Source organism: Nasonia vitripennis (assembly GCF_009193385.2).
Source record: "Nasonia vitripennis strain AsymCx chromosome 5 unlocalized genomic scaffold, Nvit_psr_1.1 chr5_random0001, whole genome shotgun sequence".
Classification (NCBI taxonomy): domain Eukaryota; kingdom Metazoa; phylum Arthropoda; class Insecta; order Hymenoptera; family Pteromalidae; genus Nasonia; species Nasonia vitripennis.
The window spans coordinates 141,728-161,474 of NW_022279648.1; the positions used below are offsets into that span (position 1 = coordinate 141,728).

The 19,747-nt window shown below is 40.3% G+C and overlaps 3 protein-coding genes and 1 long non-coding RNA gene across 4 annotated transcripts; 3 read left to right on the forward strand and 1 right to left on the reverse strand.

Moving 5' to 3' along the window:
- Positions 1-1,184: 1,184 nt before the first annotated feature.
- On the reverse strand, positions 1,185-3,882 carry LOC116417550 (probable elastin-binding protein EbpS). Its single transcript, XM_031930868.1, has 5 exons — positions 3,696-3,882; positions 3,301-3,438; positions 1,698-1,793; positions 1,249-1,432; positions 1,185-1,189 (listed from the first exon to the last, which is right to left on the reverse strand). Exons 1-5 carry the CDS (start codon positions 3,783-3,785, stop codon positions 1,185-1,187), a joined length of 513 nt encoding a protein of 170 aa, XP_031786728.1. The 5' UTR covers positions 3,786-3,882.
- Positions 3,883-10,449: 6,567 nt separating this feature from the next.
- On the forward strand, positions 10,450-11,847 carry LOC107981990 (SUN domain-containing protein 2). Its single transcript, XM_031930866.1, has 3 exons — positions 10,450-11,117; positions 11,227-11,380; positions 11,474-11,847. Exons 1-3 carry the CDS (start codon positions 10,787-10,789, stop codon positions 11,691-11,693), a joined length of 705 nt encoding a protein of 234 aa, XP_031786726.1. The 5' UTR covers positions 10,450-10,786; the 3' UTR covers positions 11,694-11,847.
- Positions 11,848-13,735: 1,888 nt separating this feature from the next.
- On the forward strand, positions 13,736-15,791 carry LOC116417549. The gene is made up of 5 exons (XM_031930867.2): positions 13,736-13,999; positions 14,072-14,237; positions 14,315-14,516; positions 14,620-14,802; positions 14,906-15,791. Exons 1-5 carry the CDS (start codon positions 13,932-13,934, stop codon positions 15,040-15,042), a joined length of 756 nt encoding a protein of 251 aa, XP_031786727.1. The 5' UTR covers positions 13,736-13,931; the 3' UTR covers positions 15,043-15,791.
- A 1,043-nt stretch (positions 15,792-16,834) lies between these two features.
- Positions 16,835-19,070, forward strand: LOC103316614. The gene is made up of 3 exons (XR_004227800.2): positions 16,835-17,221; positions 18,731-18,791; positions 18,878-19,070. It is a non-coding gene; the product is annotated as an uncharacterized LOC103316614 (long non-coding RNA).
- The last annotated feature ends 677 nt before the right edge of the window (positions 19,071-19,747 follow it).

The following is a 19,747-nucleotide window of genomic DNA, read 5'->3' on the forward strand; positions in this document are numbered from 1 at the left end:
CTTTCCCTTATAAAATTTTCTCTCGTTGATAGGCCGAGATAATCTCTGCACTTGATTAGGCAGCTTAATGGTTTTCAAGTAAGTATTAATAGTTTCAATTTGTTGTTCCTCTAACGAAAAGGGAAAACCTCTTTGGTCAATCCATAGTTTTAAAATTTTTTCTGCGGTTCCTAAATTATTACAATGCAAAATATCGGGACAAAATCCATCAACTATATTAAATTTAGGCAAATCTGCTAGAACAGTTAATTTTTTCACGCCTTGAACTGCTTTTGACTGTTCTAAAGCTTCTAGTGCATGTGTAACCATAGTTAACTCTGTTCGTCTACGTATTGGTTCATCTATATAAACGTATTTAATACTGCGTTCTCTACATCTATATAAACGTATTTAATACTGCGTCCTCTACCATGTGCAACATTTAATCCTGGATGTAAACACCAACTACAGCCGTAATATCCATTGTATTGCTTAATGCCTTGCATTGCTGCTCGTGCTTGAGAATCAACGCAACAACAAACTACATATACTTGAAGGCAACGTTCTTCATCGATTATTGTACATATGATTCCTTCGGCTAGTGCCTTCATTTTTTCAACAAACGGCTTCAAAAATATATCCATATCTGGCTTACCTTTGCCAAACCATATTCCACAAACTACAGGATTTGCGGTTCTGCTTTCATACGGAATTTCATTAATTATTAATTGTATAGGCCATACTGAACATTTGGAACTTATAAAAATAGGAGAACCGTCACTATTAATAATTACGGAAACAAAATTTTTTTTTCTTCATCTGATAGTTGATTAAATATTTTCTTATATAATACCCCATCTGTTATATCTTCTATAGGTTCATTTCCAATATCTGGTTTATTTTTTATATTGTCAAAATAATTAATATTTTCTTTTACTAAACTTACAATTTCTGTTTTTACATCGTAAATTACAAAGTAATTGGTATAAGTAGGATCTTTTAACAAAATAACTGTATTACAATGTATACATTTCACTACTCTATCAGTTTCATCAAACTTTTTTATATACCTTTGGCAATTCGAACAAACAGCATGAAACTGTACATTATCGTTGCTATTAAAAAGTTTATTAATACGATATCTACTATGTAGTGGAATGTTTGATTCAAAAAAACTATTTATCATTTTGAATAAGTCTTCTATATCAGTCTGAGACGAATTGTGAATTAGAGCATATTCGAATACAGCTAGCATCATGTCTGATTTACTTGCACTTACAGGAATGTCAACAGGAATATTCATTTCATGTTTGTTCAACAAATCTCGTAATTCATGATATGGGTCATAATCTAGTCTATTTTCGTTAAAAGATAAAATACTTTCATTTTCGGAATCACGATCCTCATCAGTATCCTCTCCACTTTCAGTAGAATCGTTACTTATTGGGTTGTCCTAAAAATATTTATTATTAACTAAATTTTGTACTATATAAAAAATAAAATTATTATTTTTATAATTATTATAAAATATTTTAATAGTAATTAATCAAAAATAATAAAAAAAAAATAGAAATTAATGACAGCTTCAAATTTAGAGATACTCATAACAATTATTATTCGTTATTATACGTTATTACAATTATTTTTGCTTCAATTTCATAAATTTATGAAACTACTGGCCAAATACTTGCTAAACTACTGTACAAGTAATTACTCACTTCGGATTCGTTATCATCTGCTTCATTGAGTAGTCCAATAAAAAATCTCTGATTCACTGGACTTTGATTCGCAATTTGTGATTCTTCAGAATCGTTCTAAAACAAATGTTATTGTACATATACTTTAAGAATTTAATTCAATAGGCTAATATAAATAAGAGTGAGATGTTGGCTGAAATGCTTATTGATGCTGTTGGCAGCTTTCTGAAGTAGCCAAACATCTATTATTATACTCAAAAATGTGTAAAATCATGTGTAATATTGCTGCCACATCAGATTTAACTAAGCTGGCCTGATTTGCCCACCCGGAGTCGACTCCAGGGCGTAGCAGTGAAAAATTTTATTATGGTACTGATGGGGAGCTTAAAAAATGACAAGCTTATCCAAAGCCCAATATCATATCTTCAAGTACACAATGAAACAAACATTCCTGCGAAATTTGAACTCTCTAGCTCAAATAGCCATTGAGCTATCCATTTCAAATTTGAAAAACCATACAACGAAAGACAATCATGTATTTCAGAAATTAGATTTTGCCATTGCTCGATGCCTACAAGAGCTAGAGAGCTCAAATTGTACAGGAAAGTTTATTTGAACGTGTAGTTGAATAAATCACATAGGGCTTTAGACAAGTATGACAATTTTTATGCACCTTATTTATACCTACTTCAGAAAGCTTCCAATATTACCAAGAACCGTTAACTTTTTATCAGGGTCCCTGGTATAAATGAATTCGAAGGTTAGAGATGCCCCAATAATAAGCCTACAAAAAAAGTGTGGAAGTGTGTGTAGAAAATAACTATGTAGTGCGTATTTGTGCAATGTTTATTTAAAAAATAATTGTGTTTTTACTCCCAGATAGCCATGGATGAGCTCTGGGAGTAATCTAAAAGATCTTTGTCAGTGTGGTGAGGTTTGGTCAGACCCGGAGTCTGATATACTTGTTTATGGTGTTGTGCACTTTATATGGCAGCTAGACACCTTAAATTTTACACAATTATCTGAAAAATCGTGTTCAACATGAGTGCCAGTGCACATTATATGCAGCAGACTTGGTTCGCCTACCTGGACTCGAGTCCAGGGCTCGGCGTTAAAAAAATGCTATGTTTTTTTATGGGACTCATGGAACTAAACAAGCTTATCAAAAGGTAAGTTGATATCCTTGTTCTATAGGTAGAATGCAACTTTGCTCTAAAATTTGAGCCCACTAGCTCAAATAGCCTTCGAACAAAGCCAAAATAAAATTTCAGAAACAGTCCATACGAAAGCAATTATACATTTCTAATTGTGTAAAATTTGAGGTGTCTAGCTGCCATACAAAGTGCACAACACCATAAACAAGTATATCATACCCCGGGTCTAACCAAACCTCACCACACTGACAAAGGTCTTTTAGATTACTCCCAGAGCTCATCCATGGCTATCTGGGAGTAAAAACACAATTATTTTTTAAATAAACATTGCACAAATACGCACTACATAGTTATTTTCTACACACACTTCACACACTTTTTATTTGGGCGTATAAAATGAATATAATGCTTTTTGTACTAAAGAAATATTCAAAACTACTTTAAAAACATAAATTCTTTTTTTCACTCACATGTTGCTCTGGACTATTTAAAACATCTTGAGAATTATCAAACTCTGATGAACGTGCATTTAGTGATAGGATTGAATTTGTGTTGTCCGATATAACATCAGAGTTACTCGTTGATAGTAAAGATGTATCTAACGGATTCTGAAAAATTATATTTTTACTTTATTATAGAAACAAAAAATCAATTAAAAAAATTAGTTATCTGCTTTATTTTAAAGAAAAAAGTAAGGTCAGTAAAATTTATTGACAAATAATTCAGCATTTAATTATAATTGTAATTTCATACTACATTACTTAAAGTGAAAAATTCATTCTTAATTTTGTAAGTGTACGCAAAGTATATTTTATTATCTGGAAATTATGTATGTATATATATATATATATATATGTATACTTACTCTAAAGTTTTCATCTTCACTGCTATCGTTATTAATTGCATACATTGATCGGCGATAAAATGCAGTAGATCTTGGAACGTATTCATCCATATTGTTTAAATAAGGAATAATAACAACGTCTTTTCATAAAATAGCTTTTTTTAGCTACAGAAAGTATATGTGCTTAGCATTTGGAACGACGAGGGTTTCGCGCTCCTTAATTCGGGATCTGAGGCAACGCAGCAGGTTGTAGAAATGAGTAGACTCGTGTCTAAGTTAAAATGCGATTTATTGACGAAGTATAAAACAGGTTCTCTCTCTTCTCGAGCGTGTTGCCTGAACGAACGCTAGATGCTCTCTCATAACGATGGCGGGCAAGCTCGAGCGCGTCGCCCGATCGCCACGCATCGTGGTGGCTCGGAGGTGGCGCCGCTGGAAGCCGGTGGCCGGATGGTCAACTGAAGTCTGGTCGAGGGACGAGACGCTGCTTGCGTCTGTGACTCCGGGGGTGACCAGGATGGGTCCCCACAGCTACTCCCCCGCCAGTGACGAGCGGCTTGAGGAGGAACGAGACTCGGGTAGGTTGCCTGTTGAGGGAGTTGTCTCGGCTCGCTCGTGCTGACGAAGGTGGCAGGCCCGGTGGTGTTGGAGAGGCCTGCGCCTGGAGCGGCTGCGAGGCGTGCTGGTGTGGAGACTGGGCCTCCGGAGCGGGCGCTGCCAGCTGTGCTGGCTCCGTCGAGGCCTGCGTCGAGGCAGGCTGGGGCGCTGGCTGTGAGTTGGGAGCTGCCGGGGCTGGCGCCTGTACAGGCCGCGCGCTCGGCGAAGCTGGCTGCGGAGAGGCCGGCGGAGAGGGCCCTCGATCCGCCGACGCAGGTGCAGCCTGACTAGGAGAGGCCAACGGAGAGTCCTCTCGGTCCGTTGGCTTCGGGGAAGCGGCGCTCGGTGAGGCCGGCGGAGAGCGGACTCGATCCGCCAGCGGCGGTAGTGGAGCGGGCAGCGGAGAGTCCTCTCGATCCGCCGACTCGGTGAAGGCCGGCTTCAGCGAAGCCGTGGTGATGGCCTTGGACTGGCCGTTAATCTCGATGCGGTAGACCCTGTCGTTGAGGCGCTCCAGTACCTTGTAAGGGCCAGAGTACGGGGGCTCGAGAGTCCTCCTTACGGTCTCGACTCGCCTGAAAACATACTTGCAGGTACGTAGGTCTGGGTGGAAGAAGGGCGCTTGCGGTGCGGCGTGCCTGGAGCCGGGAACCGCGCGCAGCTTCTGCATTAGAGTCCTGAGCTCGACGACGAAGGCAGGAGCGTTGACTCCTGGATGCGATGACGGGACGAAGAAGTCGCCTGGCAGTCGCAGCGTCGTCCCGAACAACATCTCTGCTGGCGAGGCCTGTAGATCCTCCTTGAAGGTGGAGCGCAAACCGAGCAGCACTGCTGGGAGCGCGGTGGGCCAAGGCGTCGGGGCGCAGCACATCAGGGCGCCTTTAAGCGTGCGGTGGAACCTCTCGACCATGCCGTTTGATTGCGGGTGATAGGGGGTGGTGCGCACCCTGTCGGCTCCGATGATGCGCGCCAGCTCTGCGAAGAGCGCAGCCTCGAACTGCGCGCCCTGGTCTGTCGTGATGGTTAGCGGTATGCCGTAGACGCTGATCCATCGGTCGAAAAAGGCTCGTGCGGTGGTAGAGGCCTGCTGATCTGGCATCGGGATGGCTTCTGGCCACCTGGAGAAACGATCGATGATCGTCAGGCAGTACTGCATCCCCGAGTGGAGAGGCAGTTTGACGATGTCCAGGTGGAGATGGTTGAAGCGCGCATCCGGGGCGTCGAAATCTCCCAGAGCTGCGCGGTTGTGGCGGCTCACCTTCGATTGCTGGCAAGGCACGCATGTGCGAGCCCAGCGCGCGATGTCCTTGCGCATGCTGGGCCAGACGTATTTGGCGCTGATCTGTCTGATGGTTGCCCGGATGCTCGGATGCGAAAGACCGTGCGTGACGTCGAACACGGTCTTCCGGAGCTTCCGGGGGATGTAAGGACGTACCAGATTGTTGTCGGTGGCGCAGTGCAGCACGTCGTTGCCGAAGGTGAGAGGCCGGAGCGTGAGCGATGGTGCTGGTGAGCCGAGGATGTGCGGGAGGTCCGCGTCTGTTGCCTGATGTTTCGCCAGGGTCGCCAGGTCCAGGCTGGCCGGCATGTCGATTGCTTCGACCCTGGAGAGCGCATCTGCTGCGACGTTGTCAGGGCCCTTGGTGTACGCCAATGAGACCTGGAATTGTAGAATGTAGTCGAGCTGTCGTGCTTGTCGTGGCGAGGCTCTTTCTGTCGGCTGCTGAGCTGCGTACGTGAGCGGCTTATGGTCAGTCAGAAGGGTGAAGGGTCCTCCCTCCAGGATGCCCTTGAAATGCTTTACTGCTGCGAAGGCTGCGAGGAGCTCCCGGTCGTAGGTGCTGTAGTTCCGTTCTGCGCTGGAGAGCTTCCTCGAGAAGAAGCCAAGGGGCCTCCAGGAGCCGTCGATTTCCTGCTGCTCGAGCACTGCGCCTATGGCGTGATCCGAAGCGTCGGTGAGCAACATCCTGGGTGCGTTGTCTCGCAGGAAAGTGGTTCTGGCTGCCTGGGCGAGCGCGCTCTTGCACGCGACGAAGGCATCCTTTGCAGCTGGCGTCCAGGTAATCGGGTAGGCCTTTTTCTTCTTCGGTGGTAGGTGTTGCAGAAGGTCGTTGAGCGGTGCAAGGAGGCGCGCTGCGCCCGGAATGCACCGTCGGTAATAATTGATGAGCCCAAGAAACCGTCGGAGTTGCGAGGTGTTGCTGGGCTTCGGGAAAGCCTGGATGGCGTCGATTCGGTTTTGTGGCGGCCTGGAGCCCTCGGCGGAGACCTCGTATCCTAGGTACGTCACCTGCTTCTTTCCTAATATGCATTTGTCGGGGTTGACCTTCATACTGGCCGCTCGTAGTACGTCAAAGAGTTTCTTGAGGTGCTCGGCGTGCTCTTCAGCGCTCGTTGAAGCGACAATGATATCGTCTAGATATGCTCGGGCGAATGGTAGGTCGCGCAACAGCTGGTCCATGGCCCGCTGCAGCGACTGGGCGGCGTTGCGCAAGCCCAGCGAGGACCTCGTGAATTCGAAGAGGCCGAAAGGCGTAATGATGGCCGTCTTGTGCGCGTCTTCTGGTGCGAGTGGCAAATGGTAGAAGGCCTTCTTTAGATCTATCACTGAGAAAATATTTCCTCCAATGCTGAGCAACAGATCTTCGATGATTGGAAGAGGGTATCGATCTGGCACGGTGCGGCTGTTCAGCTGTCGGTAGTCGCCTGTTATGCGGTACGTGCCGTCGGGTTTTAATACAAGACGAAGTGGACTGGCCCAGGAGCTGTCTGACAGTCTCACAATCCCCATCTCCATCAGCATCCGGAATTCGGCCTTAGCAGCTTCGAGGCGAGGACCAAGGAGACGGCGAGCCTTGGCTGCTGCTGGTGGTCCGGTGGTGACGATGTGGTGCTGAGTGTCGAGGCCCGGAAGGGCGATGATCGTGCTTCCTGGGGTCGCTAAGTCGCTGTATTTGCGGAGAAGTTCGGCGAAGATTCCTTCAGCTACGTCCGCTGAGATGACGACTTCGACCGAGTGCGTGTCTGTCGGACGAATTGAGGCAATTGCGTGGCGGGATGAGTCGGGGTCGATGAGGCGCCGTCGCTGCATGTCGACGACTAGCCCAAAGTGCGCCAGGAAATCTGCGCCTATTATGGGGTTTGCGACTTCTGCGATGATGAATTGCCACTTGAAAGGCCGGCGCAGGCGCAGGTCCAGATCCATGCGATGAGCGCCGTATGTATCGATGGAAGTGGAGTTCGCTGCGCTGAGCTTCAGTGGGGCGCGTTGGAGCGGTCGTGAGAAGAAAGATCGGGGCAGCAATGAGACTGCCGAGCCGGTATCGACCAGGAACCTAAGTCGTGAGGTTCGGTCGACGACGTGCAGGCGTTGCTCGTTGATGGCGCCAACCGCAGCTGCCTGAGGGTGCGGCGGCGCTTCTAGTTTCCCGGCATTAGATAGGAGCAGGGAGGCCTGCATTGCGTGGCCTCGCTCGCGAAGCGCTGGTGATACCAGCACCATGCTGGGTTTGCTGCTGGCGAGGTGGAGCGAGTCTGCCGCTGGCGAGATGACGAGCGCGTGGCTGAGCGACCACGCTGCTGCTGTTGCTGTTGTTGAATGGGCTGCTGTCGTTGTTGTTGCTGCTGGCCTGCTGCTAGCGTGGTCGCGATGGACTGCAGTGTAATTGACTGCTGCTGGAGCATCGTCGAGATGTGGGCCATGGCGAGGCGAAGCGAGGTCAGCTCCTGGTTTGGCTGAGGTGTGGCGTTGCCTGAGGAGACGCCGCTGGATACTGGCGAGACTGGACGTGAGGTTGCGCAGACCTGGCTGCTCGGGAGGACGAGCTCGTCTGCGAGTGCAGCTAGTTCGTCTAGCGCTGGTGCCTTGAGCACTCTGCAGAGACGGCTCGTGTGTGATGGCAGAAGATCGAGCCATTTGACGCGCAGGGCCTCGTCGGAGACTGCAGATCCTCCGAGGCGGCGCATGTAGCGCAAGAGCTGGGAGGGCGTCCTGTCGCCGAGCTGGACCTCGTTGAGGAGCTGGTGGAGCTTGTGGTCGGCGGAGACGGTGAGACGCTTCAGGACGGCTGCTTTCAGAGTCTCGTAGCGCTGCTCTGCTGGAGGGTTGAGGATGACGTCCGAAACCTCCTGAGCGACGTCTAGCGGCAGGCCTGCCACGATGAGGTCGTACTTCGCGACGTCTCTGGTGACTCTCTTGGAGCGAAAAGACGATTCGGCTTGCGAGAACCAAAGGCTCGGATTAAATGTCCAATACGGTGGTAGCGTGCACTTCGAAGCAGCGTCGACTTCGCGCTTGTCGTTTTGATCGTTGCGAAGGTCGAAATTAGGATAACGGTTATCCGGCGGTTCGAGAGACGCGCCGAACTGTTGTTGTTGTTGATTCGCGCGCGGGCCGTTCTGTAGCGACTGCTCCGAAAACATGTTGCCTTGTTGTTGGTCGGGTCGCGCTTGTTGACACGAGGACCGCTGGTCTTCGGTCTGCGTGGCTTCTGCTGACGAGCGAGGCGGCGTGTGAATCATGTATTCGTCCTCGGAGTTGCCCGAAAAATTCAGCGCGCGGCGAGCTGCTCGCAGCTCCGCGCGTGCCCGCGAGCGCGTGGTTATTTGCTGCGCTCGCTGTGTCACGGCGAGGTGCGTCTGGCGAGACACCTGGCGGGGCGCGAGGCGTTTAAGCGGAGCCAGCGAAGCGCGCGCGGTTGCTGCTCGACGCAGAAATGAAAAAGATGGCCGCTCGCTTACAGCGAAGCGGTTCTATACGAATGCGTGGCTCGCGCGTGCCTGCGAAATGCGCACAAAGATGCACGACGGCGAGCGCGTAGTGATGCCAGCGAATTTTGTTTTGCCTTCTGGGTTACGAGAGGCGTGTGTCGCTGTAGCGACGAAACGCGAAGCGTGCGGCTTAAGCGGCCTCGATCGCGGCGCGAGACGCTCGGCGGCGAGCGCGCACGAAGGAGAGAGAAGAGAAAAAAACAAAATGGCCGCGCGTTGCGGTTTTGTATGCGAGAAGCGCGTGCTCGAGCGACCTTGACCTTGGCGGCGAGGTGCGAGCGTGCTTAGTACGAGCGTAAGAGTGAGATGGTCGTTGGTGTAAAAATGCCGGCTCAAGGCGTGCGCGAGGCTGCGATGGCGATGCGCCTGCGACAGCTTTTTCTTTTTTCTTTTCGACCGGGAGAAAACACTCCGCGAAGAAGAGAGCGACTCGACGGAGTGCCTCTGCGCGACGCACGAAGAAAGGAGCGACTCGCGGGTCGCACGTGGTCTCCAGAAAAAGAAAAGAGGTGTTGTACCTTGGCTGCCGAGAGACCTACGTCTTTGTCGGTGTTGCTGCAGGACGAAGGTTGCGGCTGGCTACTGTCGCTGCTGTACGCCGGTGAGCGGGAGGTGCGACCCCGGCACGTTCGCTGTATAGGGGCTGGTGCGGGGCGACCTCGGGGTTGGCCGTATAAGCCGGGCTGGACTGCTGTCCTCGGTGAAGATGGCCGTAGAAGCCGGGCGCACCGACGGTGGCTGTAGATGGGCCTTTCCTCCGGTGCAAAAAAAACGTTTTCTAAGGTCCCGAGTCCGGGCTGTAGATGGGCTCCGTGGCTCGAGAAGATGCTGCTGCGATGCGATGTTTCGAAGAAAGCGACGCCACGCTCCAAAAATGGCTGCCGCTCGTGCGCGTCGGTTGATGTTGCTCCGCTGTTGCTCGATGTCGGGGTCACCACTTTGGAACGACGAGGGTTTCGCGCTCCTTAATTCGGGATCTGAGGCAACGCAGCAGGTTGTAGAAATGAGTAGACTCGTGTCTAAGTTAAAATGCGATTTATTGACGAAGTATAAAACAGGTTCTCTCTCTTCTCGAGCGTGTTGCCTGAACGAACGCTAGATGCTCTCTCATAACGATGGCGGGCAAGCTCGAGCGCGTCGCCGGATCGCCACGCATCGTGGTGGCTCGGAGGTGGCGCCGCGGGAAGCCGGTGGCCGGATGGTCAACTGAAGTCTGGTCGAGGGACGAGACGCTGCTTGCGTCTGTGACTCCGGGGGTGACCAGGATGGGTCCCCACAAGCATACAGGTTATAATATACTACTAAAAATTAGCAGCGCCGCCTTCTTTGTTGATTTTTTTTTCAACTCTCTGAAGTTATTCGAGACTTGAGTCCATTAAAATCATTGTCATTTACTTGTTAATTGTATTTATTGTCACTACAAGAAGCTGTAGCGGATACCTGGCTCTAGAGCATTTTAGAATACATATTCTTTGCAACATTTATGCACATTCATCGGCAAACTTGATAAAATAAAAATGGTTCAGTGCGGCTACATTCACGCTGTAGCCATCTTGCCAAACGACGGAATACGCGGGAAGGCGACCGGAGGAATTCCCGTCTACAATCATAGTGTCGTACTGCCCTGCAGAGTGGAAACATTCGGAAGAATCACTTTCTTTGCTTTTAACTGGGGTTGCAAACACGTGTTTTTGCCGGTGGTATCAAAGTTGTATTTATCGAGGTAACTTGTTGCTGAAGGTAAAATGAATGAAATCACCGATGAAAATGATGATGATGAGAAAAACAATGGAAGGAATGAGAGTAACAGTCAGAATGACAATATAAACAATCATGATGATAAAAAAATGAAACCACTTGAGGACAATGAGATTGAAAGTGTTAAATTTTTTGTTGCTGTCAAATTTATTGACGACAAGGAGAAACATCATGTTATTGTAACCTCAGATAAAGTACTAAAGTTCGATCCAGTAAAGACAGAACGTAAAAAGTATAAAAATCCATACAAAGTTTTAAAATACGACACTGACAGACAACAAGAATTTGCAGTACCTGCTAATATTTTAGACCATTCAGGTAAGTAGTCATATATGCGTATCCATGTGTATGTATATATACGTATAGCTGCATTGCTTATCTTGTATACATATATAAAAATAATACATAATTCATTAATTCATTTCAGATTCGTTAGTGGATCTGAAAAATCAACACAAAAGATACGTTTATCCAAAGTCTAGGTTAAGTGATGCTCTAGAAAAGCTAGCTCAAGAGTCAGAAAGCGAGGATGATGGTTTAGATACCAAAGATCAAATTAAGAAAGATAGAAAAGATAAAGTGTACGATGACTATGAACAAATAATATTTAATACTTTTATACATATACCTGCATATGTATACCTTTAATGCATATTTATTATTTGTATTTCCAGAATGCGACAAAAGAAAAACCAGACTGTGCCTTCTAATACAAGAAAAAATGTAAATAAATGCGATAACATGCAGATGGTTGATAAGCAGACGCAGAGAGAATTGATTAAAAGAAAAGCACAACAATTGCTCAAAGATAATGAAACGGTATCAAGTATGAAGCAAATGAAAATGAATAAAGTTTCAGCAAATTACAAATTAGATTTTTCTAATAATACTTAATGCGATACTGGCCTAGTATCAGAAAATACAGATAATATTGATTCCCAGATAAATACATTAAATAAAAAAATAAATGCCTTGGAAGAAGAAATAGATGAGAAGGATAAAGAAATTGATAACTTACAATTATCTCTTGTACTCGCAAACTCTACTTGAATCATGTACTGAAAAAAATAATGAGTTAAAGAAAAAGTTAGAGGCATTTGAATCAACAAATGTTGATAAATCTAATACGCAAGGCAATGTATTAGAGTCTCCAGTACGTAGTACAGTAGTAAGCATAAAGTCAAAAAAATTATTTGACTCTCCAACAATGGTCCAAGAAGAAGATTCCATAGCATGTACAAGCTCTTTGACTCCTCCGATGAAAGTGAACAATAAACTTGTTCATCGTACACCTCCAACAATGTTCGAAGGAGAAGAAAATGCAATACCATCTGCAAGCTCTTCGACTCCGATGAAAGTGAAAGAAAACAAATCAGCTGTCACCACTACACCTAGCTTAAAAGGTAATTTCTTTTATATTTGATATTTCAGTTTTTACATTTATAAGTAATTAATTTGATTATACAGGTTGCACACAAAAGAATTCAAAGAAAATAAAAAAAAATAAATGGCTTAAACATTCATTATATGATTATGATTCGGATGACTATGCCAGTGATCTAAAAAAAGCTGAAAAAGAAAAAAATCATGAAGATTTTACTGCATTCCAGATAACAAATAATGATGGACATAACGTAAGTTCTTTTAAGATATAGGTGGATCTCAAGATGGTTTGATCTTTGATTTGACAGAGAAAAATCTATATACAAATTAATTTCTTTTTATTCAATAAAATATGTATATCCACAGGAAAAAATGTTTCATCTTTGCTATGGATATTGTATCAAATATGAGGAATAGAAATCAATAAGAAGTCAACCGACTGCATCTCGATTCATTAATAAATTAGCCATAGCTTTGTGGGGAGAGAGGGAAATGGTATTAAGAGCTGTCGATTTACGAAGGGCGGAATCAAGAAGAGATTGAGATACACCTAGAAAAGCGGTAACACCTAAAAAAGCTGGAATATTAAGAAGTGAGTAAAATCAATAAAATAACATTAATATAATTATGAAATTGTAATTTTAAAATGTCATTGTAAAATATTATAATTTGAAAATTTTGTAGAATGCTATCGACGATATTTACTCTCAAAACACGAAATAAAACAGAAAGATTTGGAAAAATTAAATCAAAATAATTTAAGCAAGAATCACAAAAGAAATTTATTGAAAAAATTGGATGGTTGGACTACACATTTAAGTAATGCCATCAATCAAGTTTACAATCAAGAAAAGGCTAAGGACAAAGGTAAATATTCTAAAATGATAAAATTATCATTGAATATTTTACAATTTTATTTTTCACATTACAGCAACTATTTATTTTTATATTTTACAGACGCTGATTCCAGCCCATCCTCTGAAGACGATAAAGGGTCTAATCGCGCAGTCGATTTGGATTCTGATAATTAAATACAATTGACTTATAAAGTTAAAGTATTGGTGAACAAATGTTGAAAAATCTTTAAAATTTTTATTTATACTTTTTAAGTATTTTAAGACATAAGTAGAATAATGTCGTTTATGACAGGAAAGTTCTTCCATAACATAAGATTGTGAAGGGGCCACGCCACCTCTTATATAGATATACTTTGATAAAAGTATTATATCAAGTGGCGCGGTAGCGCCACGAAGGCGAGTTTGAGAAGCAGACGGAGCCGCGGCGCCCGTGACATATTTACTTCTATATTGGTGTTCGGATTTTTCATTATACAAAAAAAAATACTTATCATCATTATTGGTTGGATTTTTTGGCTTATTAGCATGTCTTCTGAGCTAAACTATGATTTCCAACAAAAACATTAGTGAAAAAGCTGCCTATTTTTATAATATGGGAGTAGATAATCCAAAAATGCTGAAATCACCTATTTATTCTTCAGCCCGAAATGTGGTAGGACCGTGAAGTTAGCCGCGCACGGCCAAGAGTAAGGGATTGCTTTCTCATAAATATCGAAATCCCGCTCATTTCCGCTATTCAGGTTGAGGTTACTATATGCTTTCCCGCCATATACTTACTGCCGATTTTATTTATAATCGTCATACAAGAGAATCGTTGTGTTTTTTTAATCTGGTCTGGCTAAAAGAAATTCATTTTTAAAGTCCAACAATTCAGTGCATTCACTTTATAAAAATGAATTGTAGTTCTTCTTATACAACCGATGAGGAGATGGAGTATTTGGAACATCGTGATGTAACCACGTAAGTATTTGTGAGGTTATATTGTTTGTTTTTATTTCACGTTTTATATTGTTTTTTACGTTTACATTATAGAATCATTGTGGGGTATGTCGATGCAATTACTGCTCCTGCAAAAGCTCCTGGCAAGAACGATTTATTATTTAAATTTGTTGTATCAAATGGAAACAGACGCATTCCTATTCTTGTATGGGACGTAGATCTTATCAATAAATTATCTAAAGAAATTTGTTCTAGCAGGGTAAGTTATCTTACTTATTATTTACATCATACCATAGTTTTCAATATGTATATTTTTGTTTCTTTTTTTATTTATAGGTAGTAAGTATTAATGGTGGCCACTGTCGAGCTGTTGCCCCATCGAAAATCAAGGACGAAAGTAATTTGGTCCCATTTGAAGTAATAATAAAGGAAAATACAGAAGTTTCTTTTTTGGGCTATCACAACTTACAAAATCAAACGACGAATCAACTTCAAAAGGCCACTTTTGATAACATACACACTTTAGAAGGACTAATAGGTGAGTAGTAATTTTTAATTGATATTTTTTATCTAATTTGTTATTTTTACCTATTTCCCAATTGTTTTATTTGTTATTTTTACCTATTTCCCAATTGTTTTAGAAATTTCTGGCTACATAAGAACGAAGTTTTCGTTATTGCACAATCGTAGTGGCCATATGACTTATGGATTAGGAGCAATCACCGATGGGATTAAAAAAATCACTGTTCAAGTGAAACAGTTTACGGAATGTGAGGTTGAAATTGGAGATTATGTCACTGTTACAGGAATATTAAAAGGCCAAGGTTTGTCTTTACATGTATATAATTTTTGACATTTAAATTTAATATGCGATATTAAAATCCATTTTTTGTAGACTTCTTTTTGATAATTTCTTTTCTTTTTTAGACTCCCTTGTAACAATTTTTTGCGATAGCATCAATAACATAAAGTTGGATGCTGAAAAACCAGCTTTAACAGCAGCAGAAGTTCAACGTGGTAGCCGACCAGTTAAACGCATACGCACAAGTGACAAAAAATGTTGAATTACATTTAAAATATTCCATATATTTTGAGTTCTACGGTTAAAAGCTATTATTTATTGATTATTTAAAAAAAAATTACTGTTACATATTTCATATGTTCTGAGTTTTACGGTTCAAAGCTTTTATTTATTACTTTGCTTTTATTTTATACTATTACAATTTTGAACTAGATTAAAGAAGAATAACAAATCATAAGACTAATTACGTACAAGTTTGGTACAAAATGTGATTCATAGTTTTATGACTGTGATATTAGAAACATATTTTGATAGTTATTCTTCAGACTAAAAATATGTGATACTCGTGTTTATCGAAACTAAAATAATTATATATTTAAAAAGTCAATACTCTTATTATAACAGTATTTTCATAATGTTTAATTAGTTTCAAAGATTAATATATAATTATGATATTTTCAGTTACACGCTAAAGTATAATGACTTCAAAGACTAATTGACTTAAGATTTTCAATTACATGTTCAAGTATTTAAATAATTTAAATGACTTTTAAGACTTGTTACAAGAAGAGAATTGTATCTTTTAAAGATAAAGATGACTCCGTAAACAAAAGTATATTTGTAGTTCCTAATATAGAATTTACTATATTAAAAAGTTAACATAATATTTCTATATAATTTTGTATTTGCATGAAGTTTGTTTATTTGTTTGTACAAACAATGTATCAAGTCTACGTATATTTTTTATAATATAAAGTAAATAAAAAGACTATTATGAGATTACGATGATATAAAACTGTTCTTTTTGGCAACATATATTTCAAACAAAAAATAAGTTAATTAATTAAATAAAATAAGTAGTACAATGTTTTTGAACAAATATTTTTTTATTGTGTATATATAGTATAATTAATAATTTTATAATAAGGGTACAGATAAAACTGGAGGTCTTAGAGTTTTAAGAATTTTTACAATTTTAACTTTTCCAGACATATGAGCCATAATGTGCTTTTCCAAATATTTTTTGTTAACGTATGTTCTCTTACAATAATTACATGTGTAAACATTTTTAGGATGTTGTGAGTTTACATGTTTTTCCAAAACATCTTTTCTAACAAAAGTTTTATTACAGATATGACATGTAAAGTTACATAGATCAGTATGTGTCAATCTATGAGTTTGTAGATGTTGATTTTGGGAGAACTTCTTATTACACTCATTACAACTGTAATTTTTCAAACCTTTATGTATACTTTGATGTACTTTTAATTGCCCATTTGTTTTGAAACTTTTTTCGCATATTAAGCATTTAAAAGCTTTCACAGTATCATGGATCTTGATATGCACATTTAAATTTCCCATTTGAGTAAAACTTTTTTTACATATAGTGCATATATGTGGTTTATTTTTTGAGTGTATTCTTTCATGTATTATTAAATCTCTCTTTCTTTTAAAAGTTTTTTCACAAGAAACACATGTGTACAGAACATTTTCAGAATTTTTATCGTTTTCCATATTTAAACAATATTCTTCATGCAGGTTACTTGATTTTCAAAATAAAAATTTTATTTAAATCTGTTCCAGATTGATTCGTGTATCATACTGCCTACAAAGTTAATTATATTTTAGGGTTAGGGTTATACTTATTTCGTACAAATTATTATTCTATTTTATTAATATACGTGACTTACCTTTATTTACAACGTCTAACATTTGTTAAAAAATGTTATAAATTTTTAGAGCTACATAAATAGCCCGTATAGTTGAAGAAATATATGAGAAAGCAATCCCGTGCGCCGTTGATGACAGAAACTTATGGGAAAGCAATCCCGCGCGCGGCTCACGACAGAAATTTATGAGAAAGCAATCCATGCGCGATTTGGATGCGCAGTTGCATTTTTTTGGACTCGCATATGTAACCGCGTATAAAGAAGTATACGTGACGTATCTGAGCGTGAGAACAACAAACAATCAACGTGTTTATGTTGATAACAAAAAAGCTTGTAGAGTATACATGGTTTGGAGTTAACAGCTTATTAAGGAAGAATAAAAGATTTTCAAGAGTACATAGCTTACATGGCTTGGAGCCAATAACTTTAATAAGGGAGAGAGAAAAGAGCACCTGGCAAATAACATGCAACTTCATTTTTACTTTCTACAACATTCCACCTGTTGATTTCCAATTATTCGGTGCAAGTCAACGTTCATTTTAGCAAAAACAGGTAAAAATTATTAAAAATATGTTTTTCTAACATTATTTAAATGGAAACTTTTAGATTACAAGGCATGTGCTAAGAGTGGTAACCTAACCTGCACATCTATACACACAAACATATACATAATCACACACAACGTTCACTGCCTTAACTACTCTAGTATGCACGTGAATTTTAAAAACATCAGTTACAATTTGTGTGTTGAATATTACCAAGGATGAAGTCCAGATGTAATTATCTTAATAGATATTCTCAACTCAGTGTTCGAGTCAGTCGCAGGTAGTATATATCATTATGGTGGCATATATGCAGAGCATTATAATTTTTGCTGTACATTTTAGTGTAGATACTTGTTTCATTATGCACAAACAGGTTAGCGTAATAATTTTACTTAACAAACTCTGCTAGGTGTTCCACATCAAATCCTATGGCTTATAGTGGACAAAATGTACAAATAGGTGTTTATATGAAAATGTAACTGAAACACGTGAAATCAAAACAATTAGATATATTGTTTCAATATCTTTAAATAAATCACCTTGTACAATTTTAAACCTCTGAGTATGATAGTTTTGAGAGCGAAAACAAAATCAGAAAACAAGCAGTCGTATGTAACTATTGATAATTTTTGTTTCGCACTCAATTAAAAACTATCATACTTGGAGGGCTAATTTTTGTGTGGTGATTTTTTTCAAGATGTTCAAATTTTGAACAGCTACCAAAGACAGACAAGATAAAATTGTTACGCTATCTTGTTTCTATGTAATAAAACAAGCATCTACACAAAAAATTTTACATCTTTGCATTAATACACTGTATATATGCCACCATATGTGACTGACTCGAACACTGAGTTGAGACGTACATCTTTCAGGATAATTATGTTTTCTTACAGGTTATTAAAAACAGCAAATTAAATACACTCACACTATATGACACCATACTTACTGTACACATAAAAACTCTACACAATTGCATTTTCCTACATGAAAAACTCTACGCAGATTAATTTTCTACACGAATATTTCCTACACTTATTTTTTATTATTTTACTACACTGCCAAAACTCTACACAAACGTATAACCTATTGTTGTAACAATGATATAACAATAGGTTATGATATTGGTGTAGAGTTTTGCCAGTGTAGTAAAATAATAAAAAATAGGTGTAGGAAATATTTGTGTAGAAAATATCTGCGTAGAGTTTTTCCGTGTTAGGAAAATGCAATTGTGTAGAGTTTTATGTGTACAATAAGTATGGTGTCCACTATATCAGTTTTCAACTTATTCTAACCTCTTTCCCATCATGCTTCCACAGTTAACCCTTTTAAGTAGTTATTTAAATATTATTACTTAAGAAACGATTCTAATTTTTTTTTTGTAATTACTCTTTTTACCTTTACATATCTTTGCCATGTTTTGAACCAGAATCGTTTAGTTTTTATTAGTTCGCTTACTTTCTACCAGAGACGATTTTTTTATTTATCTACATAATTTTTTTCTTTTATTTTACAGCTAAAATTTGGATTGAAGAATAACGGTACTCTCTATGTCCTACAAAATACAAAATTGTAAGGTATATATACATATTTATATACATGTTTGCAATTACTTTTATTGACTTTTTTCATATTCTAATGTTATACCATATTTCTTTTTCAGGTTTTCTGTCTTTGAATAAAGCTAATGACTATAATATTAATGAAGTGTGATATTTAACATCCTAAGTAATTATAACTGATTATTGCAGTTTAGTGAAATTTGTTATTATGACTGATCATAGTATTACTGAACTTTGATAAAATTACTGTAATAATTGTCACAATGTAACAATAAAATAAATAATTTCAATTTTCTCTCTTTTTTTTTTTACTGTATATATAGACTGCCTTCCGTCTATTTTTTATTTACAAAACAATATCCTTACAGTTATAATTATTCTTTAAAAATAATATCTATCCATATTTCCAACATTTATTTTTACTAAAATCCTGCCTTATCTAGCCAAAGCCATAGCCAAAGCCATTAGCCAAAGCCATTAGCCAAAGCCATTGCCAAAGCCATTAGCCAAAGCCATTAGCCATATGCATCAGCAAAAGCCATTAGCCAAAACCATCAGCTAAATTAAGCCATTATAGCCAAAACCATCAGCCAAAGCCAACAGCCATATAAATACCCCATGGTCATATCAGTTGAATATTGCTATATTCAGCGAAAGCTGTCAGTCATAAATATAGTTACAAATAGTACAGCCACACTATCGTGCAAACAATTGTAGATTAGAACCGATTAAAACGATTATAAACTATTAAAACGGGAGCACTGTTGAGGATTACAATCGTTTATTAATCCAATCAATAAGAAATTGTGATTCGTTTTAATCGTTTATAATCATTTTAATCTGTTTAAATCTGCAACTGTTATCAGGGTAGCCAAGTCTCTACGTATCTAACCGAAGCCACCAATCGGAGACATCAACCATAGATAACCACAGCCACAAGCCTGTATTACCTGCAAACAGCCGAAGTCATA

Coding starts and splice junctions, on each gene's coding strand:
- LOC116417550 (XM_031930868.1), bottom strand. CDS start 3,785: ATGGATGAATACGTTCCAAGATCTACTGCATTTTATCGCCGATCAATG. Junction 3,439..3,695: donor GTGAAGATGAAAACTTTAGA/GTAAGTATACAT, acceptor ATAATTTTTCAG/AATCCGTTAGATACATCTTT. Junction 1,433..1,697: donor CAGATGATAACGAATCCGAA/GTGAGTAATTAC, acceptor AAATATTTTTAG/GACAACCCAATAAGTAACGA.
- LOC107981990 (XM_031930866.1), top strand. CDS start 10,787: ATGAATGAAATCACCGATGAAAATGATGATGATGAGAAAAACAATGGA. Junction 11,118..11,226: donor TAATATTTTAGACCATTCAG/GTAAGTAGTCAT, acceptor AATTCATTTCAG/ATTCGTTAGTGGATCTGAAA. Junction 11,381..11,473: donor AAAGATAGAAAAGATAAAGT/GTACGATGACTA, acceptor TTGTATTTCCAG/AATGCGACAAAAGAAAAACC.
- LOC116417549 (XM_031930867.2), top strand. CDS start 13,932: ATGAATTGTAGTTCTTCTTATACAACCGATGAGGAGATGGAGTATTTG. Junction 14,517..14,619: donor CACTTTAGAAGGACTAATAG/GTGAGTAGTAAT, acceptor CAATTGTTTTAG/AAATTTCTGGCTACATAAGA. Junction 14,803..14,905: donor AGGAATATTAAAAGGCCAAG/GTTTGTCTTTAC, acceptor TTTCTTTTTTAG/ACTCCCTTGTAACAATTTTT.